Source organism: Pteropus vampyrus, unplaced genomic scaffold (assembly GCF_000151845.1).
Source record: "Pteropus vampyrus isolate Shadow unplaced genomic scaffold, Pvam_2.0 Scaffold875, whole genome shotgun sequence".
Taxonomy (NCBI): Eukaryota; Metazoa; Chordata; class Mammalia; order Chiroptera; family Pteropodidae; genus Pteropus; species Pteropus vampyrus.
Window position 1 is genome coordinate 41,829 of NW_011889656.1, and position 23,728 is coordinate 65,556.

Below are 23,728 nucleotides of genomic sequence, written 5' to 3' on the forward strand. Positions count from 1 at the left end.
TCCAGCACGGATGACCATTACCCTTCTCACAGACGACACCCCCCCTGCCAGCTGGGCAGCTGCAGGTGAAGGCTCCACCTGAGTCCTGGTCCTGGCAGGTCCCCCCGTGGAGGCAGGGCTGGGAGTCACAGGGCCTCAGGGACTCCTGGGTGCCTGGGGGCAGGGGCCAGCGTCCAGGCACATGGCTGGGGACAGTGGCAGGGGGCCGGCGTGTTGTGGTGGGGCCTGTGGTCTTACTGACAGGCCGGCTTGTGTGCACGGGGTAGAGGGCCCGAGGGGTCACAGCAGAAGAGGCCACAGTGGTGGTTCGGGTTGTGGCTGCGGCAGGGGTGGCTCCAGTGGTGGATCCCATGAAGAATGCAGGGAACCAGTCTGAGGGGACAGAGCAACTGTCAGGGTCCCTAGCAGCAGGGCACAGGGAAGGCAGGCGTAGCAGCGGAGGGGCAGGCAAGCTGTGGCACTCACCGAAGTCCATGAAGCGCATGTGCTCCTGCAGCGGCCGCCTCACCCCCAGTGACCGGCGCCTGGACACCTGGACCTGCCGGAGCAGGGCTCGGCCCACGTCGGAAGCCCTGAAGGTTGTGGCTAGGGGGGAGGGCACACTGAGCACAGCGGAGCCCCAAGCAGCGCCCCCCCACAGCCTCCTGCGAGGGCCCGGGCGGAGGGCTCACTGGGGTCAAAGTGAACATCCACAATGGCCCGGACCGAGTTGCCAGGCCCCAAGTCCCGCAGGCGGACACTCCAGAAGTCTTTCTTAACGTCCGAGTTCCGGAAGAGGTCATCTAGCTGTGGGTGAGGCTTGGTGAGGGTCTGTCCTGGGAGGAAGGCTGCGGGCGGGGCCACACCCCTCAGGGACACACCGCACTCACTGCACTCTCGATGCTCCTGGCCGTCTCCCCAAAGAGCTCTGACTTGGGGTCGGCCATCTCGGGGGTGTAGAACAGCTCCTGGCCCTCGACCCCCTCGAGCTCCAGCACACCCTGGAACGCCTTGGTGGCTGTGGGGGAGGTGGCAGTGAGGCCCTGCTTGGCACCGGCCTGGCCTCTGGGCAGGCCCCGGGCACAGGCCCCAGCAGCAAGCCCCGTGGGTGCAGGCAGGTGGTGGTTAGTTGGATGCTGATGAGGTTAGTGGGAAGCCGGGGCAGGGCTGGCACCAGTTACCAGGCAGACTCCATGGAGCGGTGCCCCAGGCCGCTTGCAACCGGAAAGACAGGTTAGGGTCCTAGGCACCCACACGTGTGCGCACGTGTGCTAAATCCCCGAGACCACACGTACGTGTGTGCTGAACTCGGGACACCACTGAGTCTGGGCGCCCACCTGCCGGGCAGGCCTGCTTCCTGGGAGGAAAGACAGGTCCTCCGACACGTCCAGGCCACTCCTCGCGCTCTGCCCCAGCCCCTGGCCACCCACTCACCAGGACAGTTAGAGCCCTCTGCATCCAGGGAGGGTGTCTTGCCGTCTGAGCAGCAGCCCAAAGGTGAGTTGTAGCAGGAAGCCCTCTCGACAGGTGGCCCAGGGGTCACAGCACTACCACCCTCAGGGGCCTCGAGTCCTGGGGGAGTGCAGTGTGAGCCCGGCTCCCGGTGCACCCCTCCTGGGCCTTGCCCTCATCCCTGAGCCCATGCTTACCCCCAGAGCCGGCCCCACTGGCCTCCAGGTCCCCACTCAGCTCCTCGTCGCCCCCATCAGCGCTGCCAGACTCGCCGAAGGCCGACGTGGCGAGGCTGGCTGCCGTGGGGGGCGCTGTTGGGGGCACGGTCAGCTCAGGCCTCCTGGTGGTCCTGGGGATGCTGGCAGTGGTCCAAGGCTGTGGTCGAGGGGTGGGCCGGCTGCGGGGGGTACTGCTGGGAGCCAGGGGGAGGGCACTGGGCGGGGGCAGCAGTGCCTCGGTCAGGTCTCCCTCCGAGGTGGCCACAGACACAGGTGTCGGGTGGGCACCGGGAGCGACAGCCTCTGCGAGGAGAGGAGAGAGTCCAGGTGGGGGCTGAGTCAGGGTGGGGTCAGGCCTTCCTGGTCAGTTTGGGGGCAGGGCGGGCCTCACCCTGGCACGGGCCAAGGTTCTGAATGGAAATGTCCAGGCCCTGGCGGCAGGCGATGGTCCTCAGCTGACACTCGTTACCATAGGTGATGCCATCCGACCCGCAGACCTGGGGAACAGGGCAAGGCTGCTGGGGGAGCCCCCTCCCCACCCCGCCACCCTCCACATGCCCCACTGCTCACCTTAGTAGCATTGGCCCCGGGACAGGTGGGCATTGGGCACACGCAGTACGCAGAGCCAGCCTCCTCCACGCAGGAGGCCCCAAACTCACAGCGCATCTCAGCACAGGTCTTGGGTGCCGAGGAGTCTGGGGCACAGACACAGGAGACCCCACTGGCTCAGGCCTGGCCCCCGTGAGACCCTGTCCCCAGCACAGGGAGCCCCGTCAGCACCAGGTCTGGCCCTCACCTGTCTCACAGCCAGCAGGGCCCAGGGCACGGCCGTGCGAACACTGCCCGCACTTGGCTCCAGCCACCCCAGGCTTACAGGAACAGAGCCCGGTCATCTGCTCACAGTCATCCCGCACGGCACCCCGGGGGTCACAGCTGCAGGCTGAGGAGACGGGGTGGGGACTTGAGGTCTGTGCTCAGTTTCCCCACTGGCCTCAGAGCCCGGCCCAGCCCCTGCCAGTTGAGGGCCAGGCCAGGGCCTGAGTAGGGGAGAGAAAGGGCACAGAGACGGGGGACCGGCAAGGGTGCTCAGCTGGCGACCGCCCACGGGTCCTGTCACTCACGGGTGCAGCCACTCCGGCCGTCGGTAACAATGCCACGGAAGTTCCAGAAGCCGGGCTCACAGCGGTCGCACTTGAGGCCTCCCACACCTGGGCGGCAGGAGCACTGGCCTGTGGCTGGGTCACAGATGCCACTGTAGGAGCCGTGTGTGTTGCACTGGCACAAGCCTACAAAGCCAGGGCGGGACAAGGTCACTGCAGCTGCAGGGCTCCGCCTGGCTGTGGGTTGAGGCCGGGCTCAGGTACTCACTGGGACAGCCAGCTAGGCCCACACCCTGGGCGGCAGTGATGTTATCTCGGCAGCAGCCGTAGGGGGTCTGGGTACAGTGCAGGGCAACTGCAGGTGGCATTGGGGCCAAGGTGGGGCCTGCAGAGAGGCGGCGGGGCTCAGACACCATCCAGTGCCAGACACCCACCCTCGGGCCTAGCTACTCCACCTCAGCCTCCCCTGGCCATTGCTGTCAATCTTCCTGATGCCAGCTCCCACTTGGAGTCCGAGACTTGGGGTCACCGGCGAAGATCCCACACCACATACAAGAACACGTCTGTACACGTAGGACCAGGAATACGCAAAACAGCCAAAGCTCATGGACACACAGCTCTGTGTACACCATGCAGCCATGGGCCGCATATGTTCAGATTAGCATGTCTATGCAAACTGGCATGTATGCACACAAAGACGCGTCAGTATACACATTCACACACATGCATAGACACACGTGCCTGCATGCATAAGCACGCACACACAGGCACTTGTGCATGCATGAAAGTGTACTACACGTGACATTGACTGGATTGCCACCAGTCTCGTCTCCCCCATAGAGGAAGCGCCCAGAGCGTGGGCCTCACTGATTCACTGCTGCCTCCCTGCACGAAGCCCAGCCTGGTACACAGCAGGTGCACAGTGAGCACTTGCTAACTAACAGTGACAAGCAAGTCCACACACTGCAGCTACACAGGTATAAACAGGTACCAACACTGCACACTCCAACACAATGCATGTGTTCATACACACCCACCACAGTACACCATTACCTGCGCACAAGACGTATACCTACCGGGCTCACAGCTGTGCACACACAGGGAACACAGGCTGCTGCAAACGTGCACAAGAACACATGTGCCCGCAAGCGCCCTGGACACGTCCTGCATGCCCACTCACCTGGGCAGGTGCCCTGAGCCACGACATACAGCGCTGCCTGCGTTTCACACCGGGCCTTCCTCAGCTCACACTCCGTGCCGTAGGTGACGCCATCGGAGCCACAGACCTGGAGGGGTGGTGTTAGCGTGGGTGGCCGTGGTCCCTTCCTCACTGCCTGCTCAGAGCCGGAAGAGGGTGGGGGGCCTCACCGGGCTCCTTAGGACACCCTGGCAGCTGAAGTCGCAGACGCACGGCCCATCCTCCGAGTCCTCATCCCAGATGCCGCCACGCTGCCGGCACAGGTCCTGTTCACACTCGCTGTCCTCGCCAGAGCCGGAGCCCCCTGAGCCGCACTCGGCTGTGGGAAGGGGGCTGGCTCACCCGGGGGTCCTGGTCAAAGCTGGCGCCCAGAGGACCATACCAGTTGCCCCCGAGCTGAACCTACCCTGCTCACAGGGCCCTGCCCGGGCCTCCTCGATCCGTGTCTGCTGCTGGCAGGCGGCTTCACGGAGCTCACATGCGCTGCGGTAGGTGACGCCGTCGGTGCCACACACGGGGCCAGGCACGGGGTGCTCACACCGGGGACAGACACATTGCCCTGCCAGGCACAATGCCCCGAAGGCACATACCACGTCTCCGCAGGTCTCTACAGAGGGTGGAGCCAGGCCGGGGTCAGTGGACCCAGCTGGGGGACACACAGGGCCACAGCCCTCCGGGCCCCTACAGCCCCACTCACGGCAGGGTCCAGTGGCGGTCACATGCAGGCTGATCTGGTGTGTGCAGGCATGGACATGCAGCTCACACTCGCTGGCATACGTGTGCCCGTCAGAGCCGCACACGGGCTGGGCCGAGGCCACGCACTCAGAGGGGCACACACAGCGCCCAGTCTCAGCCTCGCACAGGGCTCCAAAGCGGCACTGCCCGCAGCGATCTGGGGAGGAGGCTCCATCACCACGGCGTCGGCACCCCCAGCCCCTAGGAAGACCCGTGTGCCCACCACTGACCACAGGGTCCTCGGCGAGCCACCCGGATCTCCCGCCCGAGGGCACAGGCTGTGGCCTCCAGCTCGCAAGTGCTGCCGTATGTGCTGCCGTCGCTGCCACACACAGGGTCGTAGATGCCCGCACACGCCTGCCGGCACGCACACTCGGCCTCGCCGTTCTTCACGGTGCACACTGCCCCAGATGGGCACTGCACCCCAAGGCACGGGGACCGGGGCTGGTCTGTGAGAACATGGCACTCAGTGGGACTACCTCCCCTCGGCTGACGCACTAAGCCCCAAGCTCCACGCAGCAGACCTCTCTCAGGGCGGGGGTGGCGAAGGGAGACTGGGCCAGGAGAAGGGCCAGATGCACAGGACACAGCAGAGAAAGGGACAGACACATGACAGATGTGGACAGGGAAACAGACCCAGACAGCCCCAGACCCTTGTGCGAGTGTGAGGTGGGATTGTCCACAGTGGGTTGTACGAGGGCCAGGCTTAGCCAGCCCACCCGGGCCACTGACCCCTGAACACCAGCAGCCCTGGGACATGTATGTACGCGGGGCGGGGCTCTCTCTCAGTGGGTAAGAAGAGTCTGTGACCCAGAGTCACACCAGGGCCACGTGGGGGAAGAGGTGTCTGTCCACTTGCTCTGAGGACCACAGGCCAGGCAGCAGCGAGCCACCCCCCCTGCCGCGCTGGGGGCAGACCTCGGGCTGCGGGCTCCTGGCGGCAGGTGCGGTGCCTCGTCCTGCCAGTAGGTCAGGCTGGAAGACACAAGAGGCGGAGCCGACAGGGAAGGAAGGGAAGAGAAGGGACAGACGCAGAGACCAGAAAGACGGACAGACCAACTGACAGAGTTGGAGGTGAACAGGACACGCAGCCCCCACCCTCTGCTGGCCCCTCAAAGCCCAACTGAGCCTCTAAGGGGACCCAGAGAGCCACAGGGAGCCTGCACAAGCAACCCTGTCTCTGTCTCAGGTCCCCCTGGGTGCTCCAGGCATCCTTTTGTGAGGGTCCACCGTCCCAGAGCCCAGTGACAGGCAGGAGCCCTGCCAGGCCTCCCCAGAGCGACCCCAGGGAGGCATGACTAGGGATGGAGATGGCGTGTGATGACGGGCGGCAGGGACCAGCGTGGGACCAGCCTGCTGCGGGCACGGGCCGCGCCCCCAGTGCTCACCACACGGGCCTTGGTGCTTGGCAGGGATGGCACGCTGCTGCTGGCACTCAGCCTGCTGGCGCCAGCAGTCGTTGTCATGCGTGTGCCCGTCGTGGGCGCACACGGGTCTGTAGGCCCCGTCGCAGGTGATGCGGTCGCAGGAGCAGCGGGGGTGGCCCCGGCGGGACAGGCACACGGCATTGAACCTGCACGTGTCTGGGCACTGGTCTAGGGGCGGCAAGGAGGTCAGGGAGGCCAGGGTGCCAGGCCAGCCCCCACCACGGGACATGCAGGGGGTCCACAGGCATATGAGGTGGTGGGTGGGGCCCTGAGAGGGGAACAGGGTAGGCATAGGCAGGGTGGGCCCCCGCACGCCCCCCGCCCCCCGCAGCCGCCCACCTCGAGGCTGGCAGTGCCCAGAGCGCACTTTCTGGAGGAGGAGGCCGCGGGCAGCCCCGGAGCGGTCCATGACACAGTCGTTGTCGTAGGTGACCCCATCATCTCCGCACACAGGCGCCTGCCGCGAAGGACAACTCTCTGGCCGAAGGAGCATCTCAGGGCGCCGTGTGCGTGGGTTCACGCGGCAGAGGCGGCTTGGGTCGTTGAGGGCGCCCTGGCAGGGGTCTAGGGGGCAGGAAGACGGAGGTCAGGGAACCGCGACCCTGCGCACACAGAGCTGACACCAACCTGCGCCCGGGCGGCGCTCACCGCAAGGGCCGTCGAACTTCTTGAAAATGTTCTCCTGGCGGGCGCAGGCGCGGCTCAGGAGATGGCACTCGCTGGCATAGTCGGCGCCGTCACTGCCGCACACGGGGCCCTCGGGGGCCCCCCGGCAGGTCGTGGGACACAGGCACGTAGCTGTCTGTCCATCAGCCGAGCGCGCGCAGGTGCTACCGAAGCTGCAGGTCACGTTGGCGCAGGGGTCCCGGGACCCTGTGGGCAGGCCCGGGTGGAGTCACGCAGGCGCCCCCTCCGCCTGCGCCCCCCGCCCGCATGCCCGCCCGCCGCGCTCACCGCAAGGCCCGCGGCTGAGCAGGCGGATGCGCCGCTGCTGGCTGCACTGCGCCCGCTGCAGCTCGCACTCGTTGCTGTAGGTGGAGGCGTCGGAGCCGCACACCGGAGCCACCACGCGCGGGCAGGCGCGCGTCCGGCACACGCAGGCGGCTCGGCCCGGGCCCTCTGCGTTGGGCTCGCACACAGCGCCGAAGCCACACAGCATCCCTCGGCAGGCTGGGGAGCAACGGGGACGGAGGGTCAGGGCCCGCGGTCGGCTGCGCGCGCCCCGCCCAGACCCCAGATGGAGCAGTGCACCCGGGTCCTTCACGAAGCTCCCAGGGACATGCCGGTGCTGGCACTCAGGGACACGTGTGTGCCCGCCATGCACCTACGCACGCTCTCGTGGGCGTACAGGGTTCGCCTCACCTCAAACCCCGCCCATCGCGGCCTGGCCTTTCCTCATAGTGGAGCCTTCGCCGATTGGCCCCCATACACCCAACCACCAGCGGGAGTGGGAATATCTCACGACTGCCTCTGGGGAACCCCCACGCAGAGCAGGTGACAAGCGGCCCCTTGCCAACCGTGTCACAGGTCATCACTGCCCACTCCCCACATCATCCGCCCTGGCCTCATCACCACACTGCCCCCTGCCATCTTCCCCATGGCCCTGCTCCCCTGCCTTTCCTGGAGGGCCTGACATCACACAAGGGGGGCGGGGGTCGGCCACCGCTGGCGATGGTCTGAGGTCAGGGCACCTGCTCCCCCGGCTCAGGCTGGGAACCCAGTGCCCTGCCCCAGGCTCCCCACAGGGTAACCTCCCACTTTCCTGCAGGCCGCCTCTCCCTCCAGGCTGTCCCCACCGCCATCGCCGTCCACCCTCACCTTCCACACACCGCAAGACTCCGCCCTTGGCTCTCCCTGTTCCGAGGCTCCTAGCCCCTCACCCTGCCGGGACCCCCAGCCTTGCAGGCATCTCTTCCTCAGCCCTGTGGGCATCCACACCTCATCCCCCACGTCATTAAGTGTCCTCACGCCCCTCACACTGAACAGTGACCTCCTCAGGGAGGCCCAGCACGGGGGCTCTGTAGACCTGACGTTCCTGTCTTTAAACATTTCAGCTCTTAACACTAGCTGAGAGCCGTGTGTCCCCAGCACACAGCCTACCCCTGAACCCCTATAGCTGCCCAAGGCCGGGCCACTGGCGAGGTGCCATGGTCCCACTGAGTACAGGAATGAAGCCACCAGGAACAGCCCTCCAGGGTCCAGCGTGCAGACAGGGGGCAGGTGCCTGCTTCGGCCCCCACCGAGGACTGCGGGTCCACAGGCGGGCGGGCCCATTATAGGCTGCAGCTGTACGGATCTAATAAATGTTTAATCAGGTCCGATTATCATTAATAAGTTATGGGGGTGGGACGGCTCCCCCTATCACCTCCCAGCAGATTCAGGAAGTGGAACGGGAGGAAGCACTCTCAATTCTGAGGAGGGCGGAGCACAGGAAGCTGGAGCTAGCTGTTGCCACAGCAACAGCACTCCGCAGGCTCCCGCATGTCTGCCTGGGTACCCTCGCCTCCACCTCACCAGGCTGAGCGAAAGCCTGGGGCTCGTGTGGACACCCCAGCCCGAGGGTCCTCCAGCCCACCTATGCTCCCTTCCTGCCACCAAGTCCCTGTCCTCCCCACACCTCAGATCCTGAAGCCAGGCTGCCCCCAACTCCACATTCACCCACCATGCCTCGGTACCTCGTTCTGCGAAAGGGGACAATGGGACCTAGCTGCCAGGGTTGCTGAGGGTTAAGGGGGTCCGTAGCAGGCAGCCAGGTGTGGAGCGTACACTACCCCCAGCTGCCATCGCCTCGGCCCCCTCCCTGGCTCACATCTCTTCATACTGTGCACCCTGCTTGGTCTCCCTGCTCTCTCCCTTGCATATTCGGCACCCTCTCGCCCGAGGTCCCCGGGACCCCCCAGGCCAAACCCCTAGCACTTGCCGACGTCCATCTGGCTGTTCTTTCTGGCTTCGACTGGACCTTCGACCAGACCTGCTGACCAACATCTCTCTTGGGGTCCTGATCCCATGGACAAGTACCTGGTCACTTTGTACCTTAGGCTCCTCGGCCAGCTGCTGTGCCTGTGCCCTTGGAGCTCAGGCCTTTTTCTCCCTCTGGTCACCTTTCCCTAACCAGGCCCTGGCCAAGGTCCCAACCCATTGGCCAAGGACATCTACTCCTGGATGACCTGCACCTTCCGCCACAGTCCAGTGATCCACTTTGTTCCTCAAGACAGACCTGCTGAGCAGTTCTGGGGTGCTGGAGCGGGGGGTGCCTGGAGAATGGACTGGAAGGCAAGGGGCCAGGGACAGGAGACCAGAGATCTCAGAGACAGGCACCTTGGGACAAGCTATGGGTCTGCAAGTGGCTGAGGGCAGGAGAAGGGCCAGAGTACCTCTGGGGGCCATGGAGCTGAGGCCCTTGCACTGACTCCCAGCCAGGGTGACAGTTCCTGAGGGACAGTTTCCCAGTTCTCAGGGCAGCTGCAGCACTCAGTGGCTCGATTCGGGCCAGGCCAAGGTGTGGAGCATAATGGGCTCACCCCCAGGCCGTGCTCAGGCACCTGTGCACTCCCGTGATGCTGTGCAACAGCCCGTTCACACACCTGCAAGCCCACGGGACAAGGAGATCGGAAAGGCTCAAGATAAGCTTCCGGATTGGACGAAGACCATGCACAAGCCCAGAGACCATGTGCGCACACAGGTGTGATCACACATGTGTGCACACACGTACAGGCACAGTTCTCTGTACCAGCCATGCCCCGGGTGTGCCAGCCACAACTGTGTGAGCTCTCCATCATCATACAAACTGCCCCTCAAATGCAGGTGGGCTGCATTCCCGACAGGTCGCCTCGGAGGCCCGGCCATGCCTGCCCCAGCTCTGCCTCCTGCAGGAGCCTCTCCAGCCACTCAGCTTCCCCCAGTCGCCACGCCTGCACGCCCCAGGCCCCCTTACAGCGTGCAATGCTGGGGGCGGCAGTGGCTTGTTATAGCCGCCCATTGGAGTGGGTCCACTTAACTCCCCTCCAGGTCTCAGGTGTGCTGGGGGACGGAATGGATCCCCCGAGCCCTGCCTATGGCCGCAGATTTGTGCTGTGTGCGCCTGGATAGATGACGATGGCTACGACCTGTAGCTGTCGCCAAGTGTGCAATGGGATCGAAGTACAGTGTGTGCAGCTCTGGGGAGGGCCAGTGTGTGTGTAGAGGAAGGGAACACAGCAGCCTTTCAGGCTTCAGGGGGAGGCTGCGGACGGTGGGAAAGGGGAGAGTGTCCTCCCACTACGCCCAGGTGGCCTTGGGCCTCTTGCTCACAGCCCACGGGAGACTCGGTCCTGGGCCCCGGCCCCCCCCCCCCCCCCCCCCCCCCCCGCCGACCCAGCTCTGCACGCGACTTCTACAAACTGGGCAGGTACCTACCTGCCCAGCACGGGCCCAGACCAGGTACTAAAGGCAAACCTGGGAGCTCCCCTCCCCCCCCATGGGCCCCTGGCCAACCCTGCAGCACTAATAGCTTCCTCTCCCCCGTCACATCAGCTTGGTTACATACCAGCAGGGCCCTGGGGTGGGGGTGGGGGGGCAAGGCCCCTGGCCACACAGCGGGTGGAGGAGGCCAGCCTCAGCCTGCTCAGTCCCAGGGACAGGCCCTCCAATCCTTCCTCAGACAGCTGTCATTGGTCCTGCCGAGGCCCCCGCCCCTCCGCACACACTGACCCATCTCACAGCCTGCAGGCCGCAGGACTTACTCCTAGTTCTACAGCCAAGGAGACTGAGGCCGTGAGGGGTTAGAGCCTGTACACAACTGAGACCAGCTGAGATGCAGCCCCAGGACTCCAGACCCCATACCCCCTCTGCTGTCCACCACTGTGGTCTCACCAGGAAGGACTCCAGGCTCCCTTGTCCAGCCTCCCTGCTCCAAACACACATAATGTGTGGTACGCACACCCCAAGAATGGCCGCTGACCCCTGAGAGCGCCGCTGCCCCTCCAGGCACAGACGCCCAAGCTCGGCCTGCCACTACTGATGCCTCCACTCACCATCCGGAGGTGTTGGGGGCGCTGGAGTGAAGTGGGTCCCAGGTTTGTCTAGAATAAAAGAAATCTCCAAGTCAGGCCTTTCTGGGCAGGTCCTCCCATAGCCTATCCCTTTGCTCAGCCATGGGGGTCGCCCCTGCGTGCCCACATCCCTTCCCTGGCCCCGTCCTAAGCCCCGAGGACCAGATGAGGCCTGGGGATGGACAAAAACAGAAGCCCTTGCTTTTCTCTGCCCCTCCAGCTGCACTGTCATGGCCTGGCACCTGTCAGGTGGGGCCCTAGTGGCAAGGGTGTGGGCAACCACCCATTCCAGGATAAGCCCAGTCCCAGGCCCTGCCAGAGCCCACACACCCCGTGCAGCCAGCTGCCCCCTCCCCCCAACTCCCAAAGAAAGTTGTTTCTGCATCTCAGGATGACGGCTAGCTTCCATGAGTCCAAGGACAGGCTCCCAGGGGTCCAGGGATCCGGAGAAGCCCATCCTGTCCCCAGAAGCAGGTGGCCCATCTGAGCGGCATCCCAGCAGATGGCCTGTGACGCTGCCTGTCCCCCAGTCCTTGGCAGCTGAGGCAGGGGGAGCTCAGCCAGCAGAGGCAGGGTCACTGGGACCCAGCCCCGGGTGACCACGCCCGAAGCCACGTACAATTGTTGAGGCAGAGCAGCACGGCGAAGCCCAGCGTGGACGTGGCCAGCAGGATCAGGCAGACGTTGCAGGGGATCATGAAATACCGCACCAGCAGGGAGACCCCACGCTGCTGCCTGGGGTCCCGCTCCAGCGGCAGTGGAGGCATGGCCCCGGGGTCCTCAGCCTCTACTCTCAGGGTGTGGGGGTCCTCACGGGGTGCCCTTAGGCCTCTTCGGCGCTACTCCCCCCATCCTGGAAGCCCTGGGACAGCTGACAACAGCTCCGTTCTCAAAGTTCAGCTGCAGGCACAGCCTGGGGCGCCAGGCCCCTTCCTTCCGCAAGGCTCCAGGCTCATAATGGGAGGTGAGCAGAATTCTCCCAACACAAATCCGAATTGCTGGTTCAGCAGGAGGCGGAATCGAGGGCCAGCGGCCACCCCTGCTGTCCACAATCTGTCCAGGCGACCCGCCTCGGCCCGAGGCGCCAGCAGCTCTCAGGGCTCTGGGCCAGCTGGTCTTCCCCGAGCCGCCAGCAGCCCCGCGGCCCGCTACCCTGGAGAGGCCGGTCCAAGGGGCACAGGCGACAGGCGGCCCCTCGCCGGGGACTCGGCGGGGAGGCGCGGCGGGTCCTGGCTGCTCAGGTCCCGGCACCGGCGGGGTGGCGATGGCAGCGAGCAGCAGCGCACGTCCGGCGCGAGAGAATAAAGAGTCGGCGGGCGGAGGGCCGCGCCCCGGCTCGCGGAGGCGAAGCCGCGCTGGGCGAGCAGCGCCAGCTCCGCTTGCCCTCGCCGGGGCGGAGGAGGTGAGTGAGGGGCGAGGAGGGAGGGCGGGGAGCAGAGACAAAGGAAGACGCCTCCGGGGACCCCGGTGTCCGCAGGGAGTCACGGCTCGCGATGCAGAGTTATCGGGCGGACGGGGACAGAGGGCGGCGGCACAAAAGGGGACGCAAGGGCAGCGGGGGCGGCGGCACTGGGGGGACAGGGCCTGGGGAGCAGACAGGAGGTAGGGGCTGGGGCTGAGGTGGGCGCAGAGGCGTGGGCAGGGGCGGGGACGGGAGAGTGGGGACTGGGGCTGGGGAGGAGGCAGGTGCTGGGGCGGGAGAAGGGGGTAAGGGGGGGCGGGGACAGGGGCCGGGGCCGGGGCGGGCCGGGCCGGGCAGGGCGGGGTGCTGCTGGGCTCTGCGGTGCGCGAGGGTCTGAGTCCCTGTGGGTGGGCTCGGGCCTGCACGGCAGACCCCGTTCAGGGCTGCTTGCGTGTCCCTCTGTGTGCCTTTGCGTGTCCCCGCTCCGGCTGGCCCCGCCCTGGCAGTGCGTGAGTGTGTGGGGGAGCAGGGCCCCCAGGTACATACACGCAGGTAGAAAGCGGGCTGAATCCCATATGGAGGGTGAGGGTGGCACGGTGGGCCCACCAATCCCTAGGGATGGACAGCGACGCCTCAAACCACGCGCGCACCACCCAACTCTTCCGGACGGTGAGACGAACATGCAAATAAGTTCCGTGTAAATAAGTGTCACGCAAATAGTCGCGGGAAACCGGCGCGATCCCGCGAGCCTGGAGCGCCGCCCAGGGGCCGACCCGGGAATGGTGGGGCCGGAGCGTCACAGCCGGGCGGGAGGCCAAGTGAGAAGGCTCCACATCTGCCCCAGGACACCCCTCTGCAGCTCCTGCCCGGGATCGCACGTCAGCAGCTCCCAGGATGCTTGGGGGGACCCTGCCCCATCCCCACCATCCACACCAGTCACATCCCACCCTCCGCGGCCAGGATCCCATAGGTGGCCATCTGTCATTCCCGTACGCCCATCCCTCCACCGCCTGCAGCCCTTTAGGAGAGCCCCCTAAGTGCCCACCACCACACACACCACACACCATCCTGGACCTGGTCACAGGTCTTGCGCCCCTGCGACAACCTTCACCACGGCCCACCCTAGAGTCCACCAGCCCTCTCTGGGGAGGTGACAGGGAGAGAGGGAGAAGCACAGCTTCCAGGGTGCCAGGGTCTGCATTCTCCCTGAGGTCAGGCTGCACCCTGCCCCACCTCAGTACAAGGGCCGCTGACCAGATCCCCACCCCAGCTGGAAATTTCACCTTCCTCCCCTCCTCTCCCCTCGGGAGATCAGTGTTTGCTGTCAGCAGGTCCCCTTTCAGCCAAACTGCTGTTGCCATGGCCACCAGTGCCACCCCTGGTCACTCATGCCTCGTCTCCGTCTGCCTTGGGAAAGCACTGACTACAACTACCTCCCTGGAGTCTCCCCTGCCTCCTGTGTCCTCCTACCTCTCTGGGCATCTGCAACAGCCCTGGGCACCACCCCAGGGCATCAACGGTCATCTCTGGGCCTCCGCTGAACCCTCTCAAGGCTGCTCCACCCCACCAGGTGTCCCGCTGCCTCACAAACAGGGCCCTGGAGTCCCGCCCGAGTCACTCCTCCCTGGGCAGCCACCTGTCAGCCAGCGCCCATGCTGCCAGGTTCACCTCTCGACTCCTTTCTGTCCCTTTCTCAGGCACTCCAGTGACACATCCTACATGGAGTCAGTCCTTCCATCAGGGTTCCCCATCACCCCAGCACAGGTCTTCGAACCTCTTTGAGCCCTAGAACCTGAGAGTCTAATGGAGCCCTGCATGAAAAGTCAATAAACAGAGTGGTTCCCCACCCCCTGCAGCGAGGGACCCAGAGAAGCAACCCATCAGGCCACCTGGAGCCCCTGGCGCCTCGACTTCTCCTCAGAGCCTCCCCAGCCCTCGCCTCACTGGACCTTGGCACTGCCCACACCGCACTGAGAGTGCCTGTGGCTCCCCAGGCACCGCCCTGGACTGGGAGCTGGGGGGGTGGTGGGTCTGCCTTATCTCAGGGCGTGGCTTGGCCCAGGGCCCAGGCGGTTCACACACTTCCCCGTTTACTGCTCCCTGTAGCCTCCAAGACTGCCATCTGCATCCCTTGGTTCAGGGAGGGCCCCTGGGACAGTGCCAGGGGTCAAACCCCAGGCGGGGCCCAGTGTGTACGAATGCACACGGTCCCCGTCTGCTGCTGCCACCGAAACGGAGGAACATCGTGAGGGAGCTCCACAGGAAGAGGGGGTGAAGGAACCAGGGTGCAGGGGGTGAGCCTGGGGTGGGGACTGGCAGGGGAGGCCTTCCCCACGAAGATGCCCTGGGACATGCCCACAAATGGGCCAGCTTACATAAACTCTCATGGTGGGGGCCTCGGCCCACCCACCCCACACTGAGGTGGGGCTTAGGGCCTCCCTGCCCAGCGAGGGAAAGGGAACCGACAGGCTGCAGGTCCCTCCCAGTCCCAGTCTGAGTCTAAGCCCCCCACAGGGGCTGGCCGCCGTCAGAGACAAAGGGCCATTGAGGCCCCAGACCCAGCCGGGGGGGAGGGGAACTCAGGCTGCTGGAGCTATTTTGGGATCCTCAGACCCAAATCCTCAGCCCTCACCAGCCCAGGCAGGCTGGGCCCTGGGAAGGAACAGAGGGTACTCTAAGCCAGGAATGAGCTCCGCTGCTCTGGGCTCACACACGGCACATGCAACTGCACACACGTATACACACATCCGGTGTGCCAGATGTCACACACACACACAACGGTGTGCATACACGCTGGGTGTCTCATACACAAACCTTCATTCAACAGTTTGTTCCTCACTCAACATAGATAACACGGGTGTGCGCACCCACGCAGGCTCTGGCCGAGCACCTCCAGGTGCTTCTCCTGCCCTGGGGAGGTGGGGGATGGCGTGGGGAGTCCAGCCCATTGGCAACCTGCTGGCCCCTTTCTCATGCAGATGACCCCTGGCTCACTCCGGAGGGCCTGGGGCCTAGCTCCTTCCGAAAGCATGGGATGGGGGCAGGGCAGCACCGCCCACACACACCGCACATGCGCACACACACCTCTAATACTGGGGCCTCGCCCAGCCTCGGCCACCTCCACCGCCGGGGCTTGGAGCCGTGGAGCGGCCCAGAGTCGCAGGTGTCTAGCTGCCCTGATGGGAGAAGGGAACAGGACCGGGCAGAGCAGCCCCCTCCCAAGCTCACTGCCTCCTGGTGTCCAGTCTCAGGCTGCGGCAGTCCCCTCCCCCTTGGCCTTAGCAGACAATGGGCGTTTCACAGCGGGTCGTTGCTGCTGGACCACAGCCAGCCTCTGGGAAAGAGGTGGTGTCCAGCCCAAACCCCAGATCACAGCCTCAGGTGAGGCCAGGAGGTGTCCATGTTTGACTCCAGGGGCTGTGTGTGTCCACTCACTTGGCCAGTAGGCATGGCCCACACTTCTGCCCAGAGTGGGGGGATTAAATGAGTTTTGGGAAGGGGCTCAGCAGGGCTGGCTCATACGGCTGGTGCTTGCAAGGCAGCTGCTGGAGCCCTGCCTCTGCACTCCGCAGTCACTCATTACTCAGCATGCTCGTTGCTCATCTGTGCCCAGGGCCCTCCCTCCGTCCCCAGCCTGTCTGACCTAGGTGAGCTCCCCGCCCTCGGGGAGGCTACCCTGTGGCAGAGGGTGCACTGCGTTGTAACTCTGAGGGAGGACGCCTAATGATGGGAGAGGGGTTTGCACACGCCTGGAGGAAGAGTCCCCAGAGGCAGCAGCTACAGAGGCCTGGGTGAGAACAGGCTCAGGAGGCTGCAGGAGGCCAGGAGCCGAGTTGCGGGGGTGGAGGTGGGGGGGCAGATCCTCAGGCCTGGGAGCACAGCGGGAGGGAGCCTGGCAACCTGCCACGACACCTGCTGCGGCCACTAGGGCACACCAGCTGAACAGAGGAGGGGGAGAATAGGCACCTGGGGGAAAGGTAGGGATGGGGGGCTGATCTAAGCCTCTGTCCCTCCTCTCTGCAACAGCCCCAAGCCCGCCTCTTGCGGTCAGGTCTTGCACGCCTCCAAGAGAAAGAAAGAAAGCTGGAAGAAGCCTAGTGGTGCCCAGATGTGCTCAGTGCCTGCTGAGGACTCAGATGTGTTGAGCTGGGCAGCACGGGAGGCAACGGCGGGGGGTGGGTGGAGCGGGGCACAGCCCAGCGCCAAGGTCTGAGGTGGTAGCCAGCTGGATATCAGATGAAGAGCAGTGGCAGACACTGGCGCCAGGAGAGGCAGAGGTGCAGGGAACAAAGGAGCAGAACACAGGAGACCAGAAGAGAGAGCTGCAGCAGTGGAAAGCGATGCAGGACACAGGTCACGGAGGCAGCCAGGTGCAGGTGGGGCTTCTCCCCTAGGGGAGCGCTAATGGGACCAGCATCGAAGGTGCCAGCTGTCAGGTGCAAAGGCTCGGTCTCTGAGGGGATGAACAGCCGGCTCTCCCAGCCAGGGGTCATGGCAGCTGGCTGTGGGTCTCCAGTCCTGTCCTTGTACAACACCCACGGCAGCTCCCTCCCACCCCAAACGCAAGCTCCAAGAGCCACCTGCTGCTCCCAGCACCCATGGAACCTCCTCCCGCCATCTCTTCTGCCCAGAACGCCCTTCCCCTGTGCCTTCATCCCGCAACACACAGCACACACCTAGCCATCTTGGGAAGAACCCTAGCAGGGCCCTGTGCAGCTGGCGGCAGCAGCTCCTTCCAGTGGCCTGCGAAGGTCTGCTGCTGGGCAGCGAACAGACATGCAGATGAGGAAAGAACCAATGAATGAATGAATGGCCGGACACAGTGAGCCTCCCTTCTTCCTCCTCCAGGAAGAGAAGTGGGCCCCCATGCCATCCCCACAGTCGGGCCAGTTGTGCACTGGAGCCTCACATCTGTGGGCAGAGGGCAAGTGCCTCCCGCAGCGACACCAGGCTGCCTGCTCCCCCCAGGGCCAGCATGGGGTGACTGAAGGGGGCTGCTAAAGAGAGAAGCAAAGAAGGCTCAGGCCCCCCGCAGATCAGCGACAGACCCCACCCACCCTGACTAGCCTGGCCTGACTCCCTAACGGCCCTGCCAGTCCCAGAGCCCAAGTGGCCCCCAGGGACTCTCTCCTGTCCACAGCCCTTTCATCCCCAGCACTGAGAAATGTAGTCACTCCCAGAGGCAGAGCAGGTAGGAGGCACAGGGGGCACAGCTGGACACTAAGGCAGCAGGCAGGAAATGGGACCCACAGAAGACAGAGGCTGGAGCACTGTCTCAAGTCCCCTGGCACACCAGTGAAGGTCACCCCTTGCCAGCCTGTTGTTAGAGCACCTGTAGGACCCCGGCCCTCGCCAAAGCCAGGGAAACCAGGGTGAAAGAAACTACAGGCCATCAGCTGGGGCTCTTAGCAGAATTCTCATGCACACAGGTACATCTGAGGCTGTGGGTGTGAGCTTACACATGTGCACAAACATGTGCATGCGTGCAGGCCACACAGCTGGAAGGAGCCCACCACCTGTGAGGACAGAGGGCTCCCCCTCTCCAGCCTCTACTCCATGAGCAGTGGGTGCAGGGTGGCCAGGAGAGGCTGCCTTCCCTTCCCAGGTCCAGCTGTGAACAGCGCCTGGCAGGGGGCCTTCCTCACAGGAAGTTCTCAGGATCTGCTGCCTCCCTACTGAAGGCCTAGGTCACCCGCCCCAAACCTCAGCCACAGCCTGGCCTCCAATGAGACCCCTTCTCAGCTGAGCTGCGTCACTGTCGTGGGGTACTGTCACTGGGGTGCCGTCTCGTTCCTCTGAGCCTCTTTTTTCTCACTGGTGACAGGTGGCACTTCCTGGGACTCTGGGGTGTCAAGTCCACTAGGGCTACTGTGGTCACAGTGCCTGCATCCCCCAGCCAGAACCAGGCCACAGTGACGTGTAGGGGCGGAGGGGAGGGGGGCAGGGCACCATGGGTCCACAGGGGGTGCTAGCACCAGGAGGGCGGAGTGGGAAAGGAAGTCCATTTTCCCTGCCCCGCCCCCTAGGCCTCTATGCAAGGCTTGAAATTCCGGGAGTGGCGGGAGGTCGGGGCAGGGGGGACAGGCGCTGGCCTGGGTTCCACAGGTGGAGGCAAAGGACTGGGGTGGGAGGAGCCTGTGTCCACAGCTGTTTTCCATCCTCCTGAGGTGATGGGGGAAAGGTTTTGATTCTCACGGGGTTGGGGAGCCGAACCTTGCAGGAAGGAAAGGAAGCAGACAGGCTGGAGAAGGCTGTGCTAGCCTGACGCAGGGGGATGGTGAGAATGGCCGCGAGGCCCTGAAACCTCCGTCCACTCCCCTGCTACCCTTCCCCTTCCCGGGCGAGGTCGCTCCACCTCAGCCTGAGGGCTGGCAGAAGGCGGGCATTCCCCAGGCCTACGACAGCTGGCCCTGAGCCCGTGACCTCCCGTTTCCTCCCGGCACCCAGAGATGCTGTGAGGGCTCAGGCAGGCCCCGCCGGAACTCTACCCAGCATGGCTGGGGTGCAGTGTAGAGAGGAAGAGGGGAAGGCAGGTTCAAAACAACTTTTTTCCCATTCCCAACCTGCCGGGCTCTTCTCTACGGGGGGAGCGAGGAGGTGGGGTCCGGAAAAAGCCGAGGGCGGTTTCCACCAGCTCAGCCCAAAGGGGAGCAACGAGCTCGCTCCCAAGCCCTTGGGTTTCAGCCGGCGGAGCCCGCCCCGCGCCGCCCCAGCGAACACCGGCCATCGCACCGGCGCGTGAGCCCAGGTGGGGTCCAGGCCCCACAAGCGCGTTCCTGCGCACGGGGACCGCCGGTCGCCGACTAACTGCCGGGGCGCAGGCTGGGAGAGCGCCGCACAGCGGGGGTCACGCCCCACCTGGGAGACGCGCCCCAGCCGCCGGCGGGCGGCCTCGAGCCTGGGCCTGCTCCGGCCTCCAGCGGCCGAGGCGGGGGGCGGCGCCCGGAGGCCGCTGGGCGGGGCCTGCAGGGGGCGGGGCGAGAACCTGCAGCCTCGCCGGCAGAAGAGGGGACCTTGGACAGGAAGGAGCCACCTCCCGCCTCAGCGGGGTGGAATGTGGGGGGAGTGGGGCAGGCTCGGAGGAATTGTGGGGGTGCAGAAGCTAAGAGCCGCACAGCAGGGGCGGCGGCCCAGACCTCCCCGCACTGCGGAGAGCCAGTCCCCTGTCTGGGGAGTCTGCTACCGCACCACCTCGGCCAAGCTGCAGCACGGCCCCGCCGAAGGCCCTGCACAGCTGGCCTGGCACGGCCAGAGAGAGGCAGGACACGACCAGAATCAGGCCCGCCAGACTGGACCAGGGAGCGTGGCCGCCAGGACCACGGCTTGGGGACTGAGCAGGGCATGGCGGGCCCGCGCCAGACTCACTCCGACCCTGTCCCTGTGCCAGGCCCAGCGGGGGCAAACACTTCCTCTCTCTGTTCATGGCCTTATGGGGGAGGGAAGGGCCCCAGGCTGCCCTGAGGGCCTTCAGCCCGCCCACGTTCTCAGGGGGCTTCAGGGAAGGCCCAGGACTAGCCTTCACGAGTGGCAGTAGGGAGGGTGCTGGGAGTACGTAGGCAGTGCCCACACTGGGACAAGGTGGCCCAGGGCTGGAGGAGATGCCCGCTCAGTGCCAGCCTGGGCAGGCTCACGGCGTGTGGGCGGCTGGCAGGAAGAGGTCAGGCTGCTTGCCTGACGACGCTGGGGGCGGGGGTCTCCTCCGGAAGGGGCCGGCCGAGAACAGCGGGCCTCCCTCGCCCAGAGGTGGCGCAGGGAAAGGGACACATACCTGTCTCAGTTATGCCAGGAATGAGGCTCCCCACGTCAGGGCAGGGCGGAGCCTTCCTGGGGGCAGGAGGCTGGGGAAGGGGCCCGAGCCAGCAGAGCCTGGGAGACCCTGCAGGCCCTGGGGAGAAACTGAGGAAGGCAAGTCCTCGCAGAGCTGGGGACCAAGTGTGCCGCCCAGCAGCAGGGGCCCCGTCAGAGCCCAGGCAGGGATGAAGGGGGGGGTTGGGCCTGGGAGGATGTGACCCCCACCTTGGCTGCTCAGGGCCTTGCAGAGGGAGATGTGGGACCTGGTGGTCTTAGGGTGACCTCCACAGACGGGTGACTGCCTAGTGGGGCTGGGAAACTGTAGGCCCTGGGGAGCAGAATAGGGTCAGAGCCAGAAGGGGAGAGGTCAGCTTATCGCAAGCCCCATCCTCCTCACTGTGGTGAGGCCTGGGTGGGGTCCGAGGTCCTCACCCTGTACAGACCAGGAGGTGGCCCCTCCTTCCCACACCCACCTCGGGGTCCATGGACACAGGATTGTTTCTTCCCCAAACCTGGCCCTAGCTCCAGGGGATCTTGTCCCTCAGGCTTTGGGGCACTTATACCCCATCTCACCTCAGGCCTCAGTCCAAGAGCCTGGCCCACCCTCTTGGCTCCCTGGCCCTCTCCAAAGCAGAGGTCTGGGCAGCCTGGCTCAAAGCCTGAGCATCTGCCAGTGAAGCCCCAGCTCCTCGTGCAGGGACCCTCCCCCCTCCCCTGTCCCCACCCCACCTGCAAGACCCCAAGCTTCAGCCAAGGCTGCTTCTTGTCCCTTCACCTCTATGAACCTCTTTCCCTGAGACCCTTCCCTTGGTGGGCAACCCAATTGTTGCACACTAGCTTGTGGGTCCCAGCGCCCCATCTCCAGCTGGAACTCAGGCTGTAGACTGCCCCCTGAGTGCCGGCTGCCCAGGGCAGGCAGCACACAATAGGATAAGTCTCACCCTATACTGCCTGGGGGGTTCTCCCCTGTCCAGCTGCCCCCCTGCCCATCCTGGCATGTCCAGAGCCAAGGCCTGGTGTGGGTAGAGCTTTGTCAAGATAGAGAACCTTGTTCTGCCCAGGTGGGCCTCCTGTCACAAGCCTTCTGACCCCACAGAAAGCCTCGGTTATTGAGTCGCGGACTCTGGGGCTGGACTCGCCCAGCAGTAGAGTTAATGGTTCTCCCTTGATCCCCTTTCTATCCTTACCCCTCTTCTCCAGCCTCTCTGTGGCCCCAACTCATCCCAGAACTGGGCATCAGCAGCCCACAGCCTGCCTCATCTCCATGCCACCCCCCTGGACCACAAACTTCCAGAGCAGAGCCAGGGTTTCGAGTCTTGGCCTGGGAAGGGACCGGGGACACATGATCCTGCTGGCTTCTCTGTGTGATGCTGCAGACTGGGACTCAGGCAGCCCCAGAAGCAGCTGACCACAGTCTGGGAAAGTTGCTGTGGGGCTCCCCACCCCATTAAGGTCCTACCCCTCCCCCTGCACTGTCCTCCAGAGGAGTCCACCATTCAGGACCCCACAAAAGCCAAGCCAGACTCACAGCAGTGAGTTAGACAGAAGCGGGGACAGCCACACTGGCCGACAAGAGGGATAAAGTCTTGTGTTCACCTTCCTGGGACAGGAAGTCACAGACCGCTCCCACTGCCCTGGGGAGAAAGCATTCTCCCACCCCCCATTCTCCCTTCCCAGGCAGCCTTGAGGGAACAGACAGGATGTGGGGGCAATAGGCAGTTCCTAGTTCTCTCTGCCACATTCCCCAGCCAAGGATCCAGCCCCGACAGGGAGGCTGGAGGGGGGTGGAGGGGTTGGGAGCCCTGGTCATGTGACTCCTGCTCACCTCCCAGAGGCTGGTGTGGAGGAGGGGTGCTCTTGGGCCACTCAGAACAGGCATGTGGGGACAGCAGACAAGAGTTTTTCACCTTGGCTAGCCCACACCCCTTCAAACCCAGAGAAGCTCCCACCCGACAGAACTGCCCCTTCCCAAAAATGACAGACCTTGGAACATACAGGGGGGCAGTCACCCCACCCCTTTGCCCCACCTCCAGGAGTTTGCTCAACATCTGGGCCCTGTCTAGACAGATGTTTGGGCTTCTGCAGGAACATAAACAGCTGGTGTTCATTCACCTGGTCCCAGCCTCCCCCCTAGAAAAGAACCCTCCTCCAGGAGGTGCAGAACCAGTGAGCGGGAGGGGAGGGGAGGGGAAGAGGAGGAAGCCTGTCCCTTTGCAGGCCCAGGACCTGCTTGGCTCCAGGGCAGAAGATGGTAGTGTCTGGGAGGGGGGGTTGGAGGAGCACTGCTAATGTCAGAGATTGGAGCTGACCTTGACACGGCCAGAGACAGCCGGGAAGGCCAGACCACAGGCCCAAGCTCGGGCCACACCAGCCTCCTGCACCCCGCCGGAGCCGCCCGCCGCCCACGCACCTTCCACGCAGTGCTCCACGTCCTCCAGGTTACGCAGGGTGATGCGCATGAGGCTGGAGTTCAGCATCAGTTCGTTCTTGTGGGCTGGCCACAGGTATGGGGGTGCCGGATTCACAAAGAAGATCCTCGTGTCCCCCGTGGACACCTGGTTGTCACAAATGAGGGGGTCTCCAAAGCCACCAATCACCACCTTGTTGCCGCCATCCAACAGGCTCTCCTGAGTCACCACGTCTTTGCCCTTCAAGTACCGCCAGACCCGAACCTGGTAGGGGAGGGGAGGGGAGGGGAGGGGAGGGATCAGCGATCTTCCCACTCGGCAGAGGGGACCGCGGTGGCCCGAGATCAACACTAGACGAGACACCCGGGCCTCTTCCTCTCTTCCCCTCAGTCACTCAGGCCCGACATCCAGAGTGGACCCCAACCCTGGGATGAGATATAAGGAGACTTTGGGTCAGCGCCCCAGGAGGAGGATGCAGCGAAGCGCACACAGGACCGATGCCACTGCCCATGTGTGTCACAAACGAGGCCTGTGAACACACTGTCTTTCCCAGGGAACAGCTCAGCTCCCCCACCCTCCAGCTCTAACTGACCCCAGCCACCCCAATCCCAACTATGTCCATGTCAGCTGAGGCTGGATCTGGGAAGGGGCCTGCCCTGGCCTGGGGTGCCTGCATCCCGTGCCCTGCTCTCCCCGTCTGGCCCACCCCTTGGCAGAGCCAGGAGCAGCTAGCTGCTGGACTGTGGAGTTTCAGGATGACAGGCCCTGGGCCCAGGACTCTGGGCCAGCTTGGTTCCTTGCAGCCCTGTGGGTGGGCTAGGCCACCCTCCCCCCAGGAGGTGAAAGACCCCTCCTCCGCCGAGCTCCAGTGCAGTGCAGTCAAAGCCGCCCATGAACCACAAAATCAAGTTTGGGCAGCATCCGGCAGCCCCACCCTCCACACTCCTGCTCTTGGGGCCCCGAGGGCACCTGCTCTGACAAACCGTGC

General features: G+C 64.7%; 1 protein-coding gene across 4 annotated transcripts in view; it reads right to left on the reverse strand.

Annotated features, from left to right (window-relative positions):
- Positions 1-23,728, reverse strand: part of AGRN (agrin) — a 32,415-nt gene that overhangs the window by 6,788 nt on the left and 1,899 nt on the right. For 2 of the 4 annotated variants that reach the window (XM_011386039.2, XM_011386038.2), the window contains exons 2-23: positions 22,743-23,004; positions 11,122-11,169; positions 7,064-7,279; positions 6,758-6,982; positions 6,449-6,673; positions 6,071-6,277; positions 4,913-5,131; positions 4,645-4,839; positions 4,354-4,554; positions 4,118-4,266; positions 3,930-4,035; positions 3,018-3,134; positions 2,771-2,935; positions 2,446-2,589; positions 2,220-2,344; positions 2,041-2,146; positions 1,629-1,952; positions 1,414-1,551; positions 870-997; positions 672-786; positions 466-585; positions 22-372 (exon numbers count right to left, since the gene is read on the reverse strand). In XM_011386039.2, coding sequence (XP_011384341.1) covers positions 22-372; positions 466-585; positions 672-786; positions 870-997; positions 1,414-1,551; positions 1,629-1,952; positions 2,041-2,146; positions 2,220-2,344; positions 2,446-2,589; positions 2,771-2,935; positions 3,018-3,134; positions 3,930-4,035; positions 4,118-4,266; positions 4,354-4,554; positions 4,645-4,839; positions 4,913-5,131; positions 6,071-6,277; positions 6,449-6,673; positions 6,758-6,982; positions 7,064-7,279; positions 11,122-11,169; positions 22,743-23,004 — 3,886 coding nt within the window. The remainder of the gene's footprint in view (positions 1-21; positions 373-465; positions 586-671; positions 787-869; positions 998-1,413; positions 1,552-1,628; positions 1,953-2,040; positions 2,147-2,219; positions 2,345-2,445; positions 2,590-2,770; positions 2,936-3,017; positions 3,135-3,929; positions 4,036-4,117; positions 4,267-4,353; positions 4,555-4,644; positions 4,840-4,912; positions 5,132-6,070; positions 6,278-6,448; positions 6,674-6,757; positions 6,983-7,063; positions 7,280-11,121; positions 11,170-22,742; positions 23,005-23,728) is intronic. The other 2 variants (XM_011386041.2, XM_023526446.1) reach the window with 2 other exon arrangements.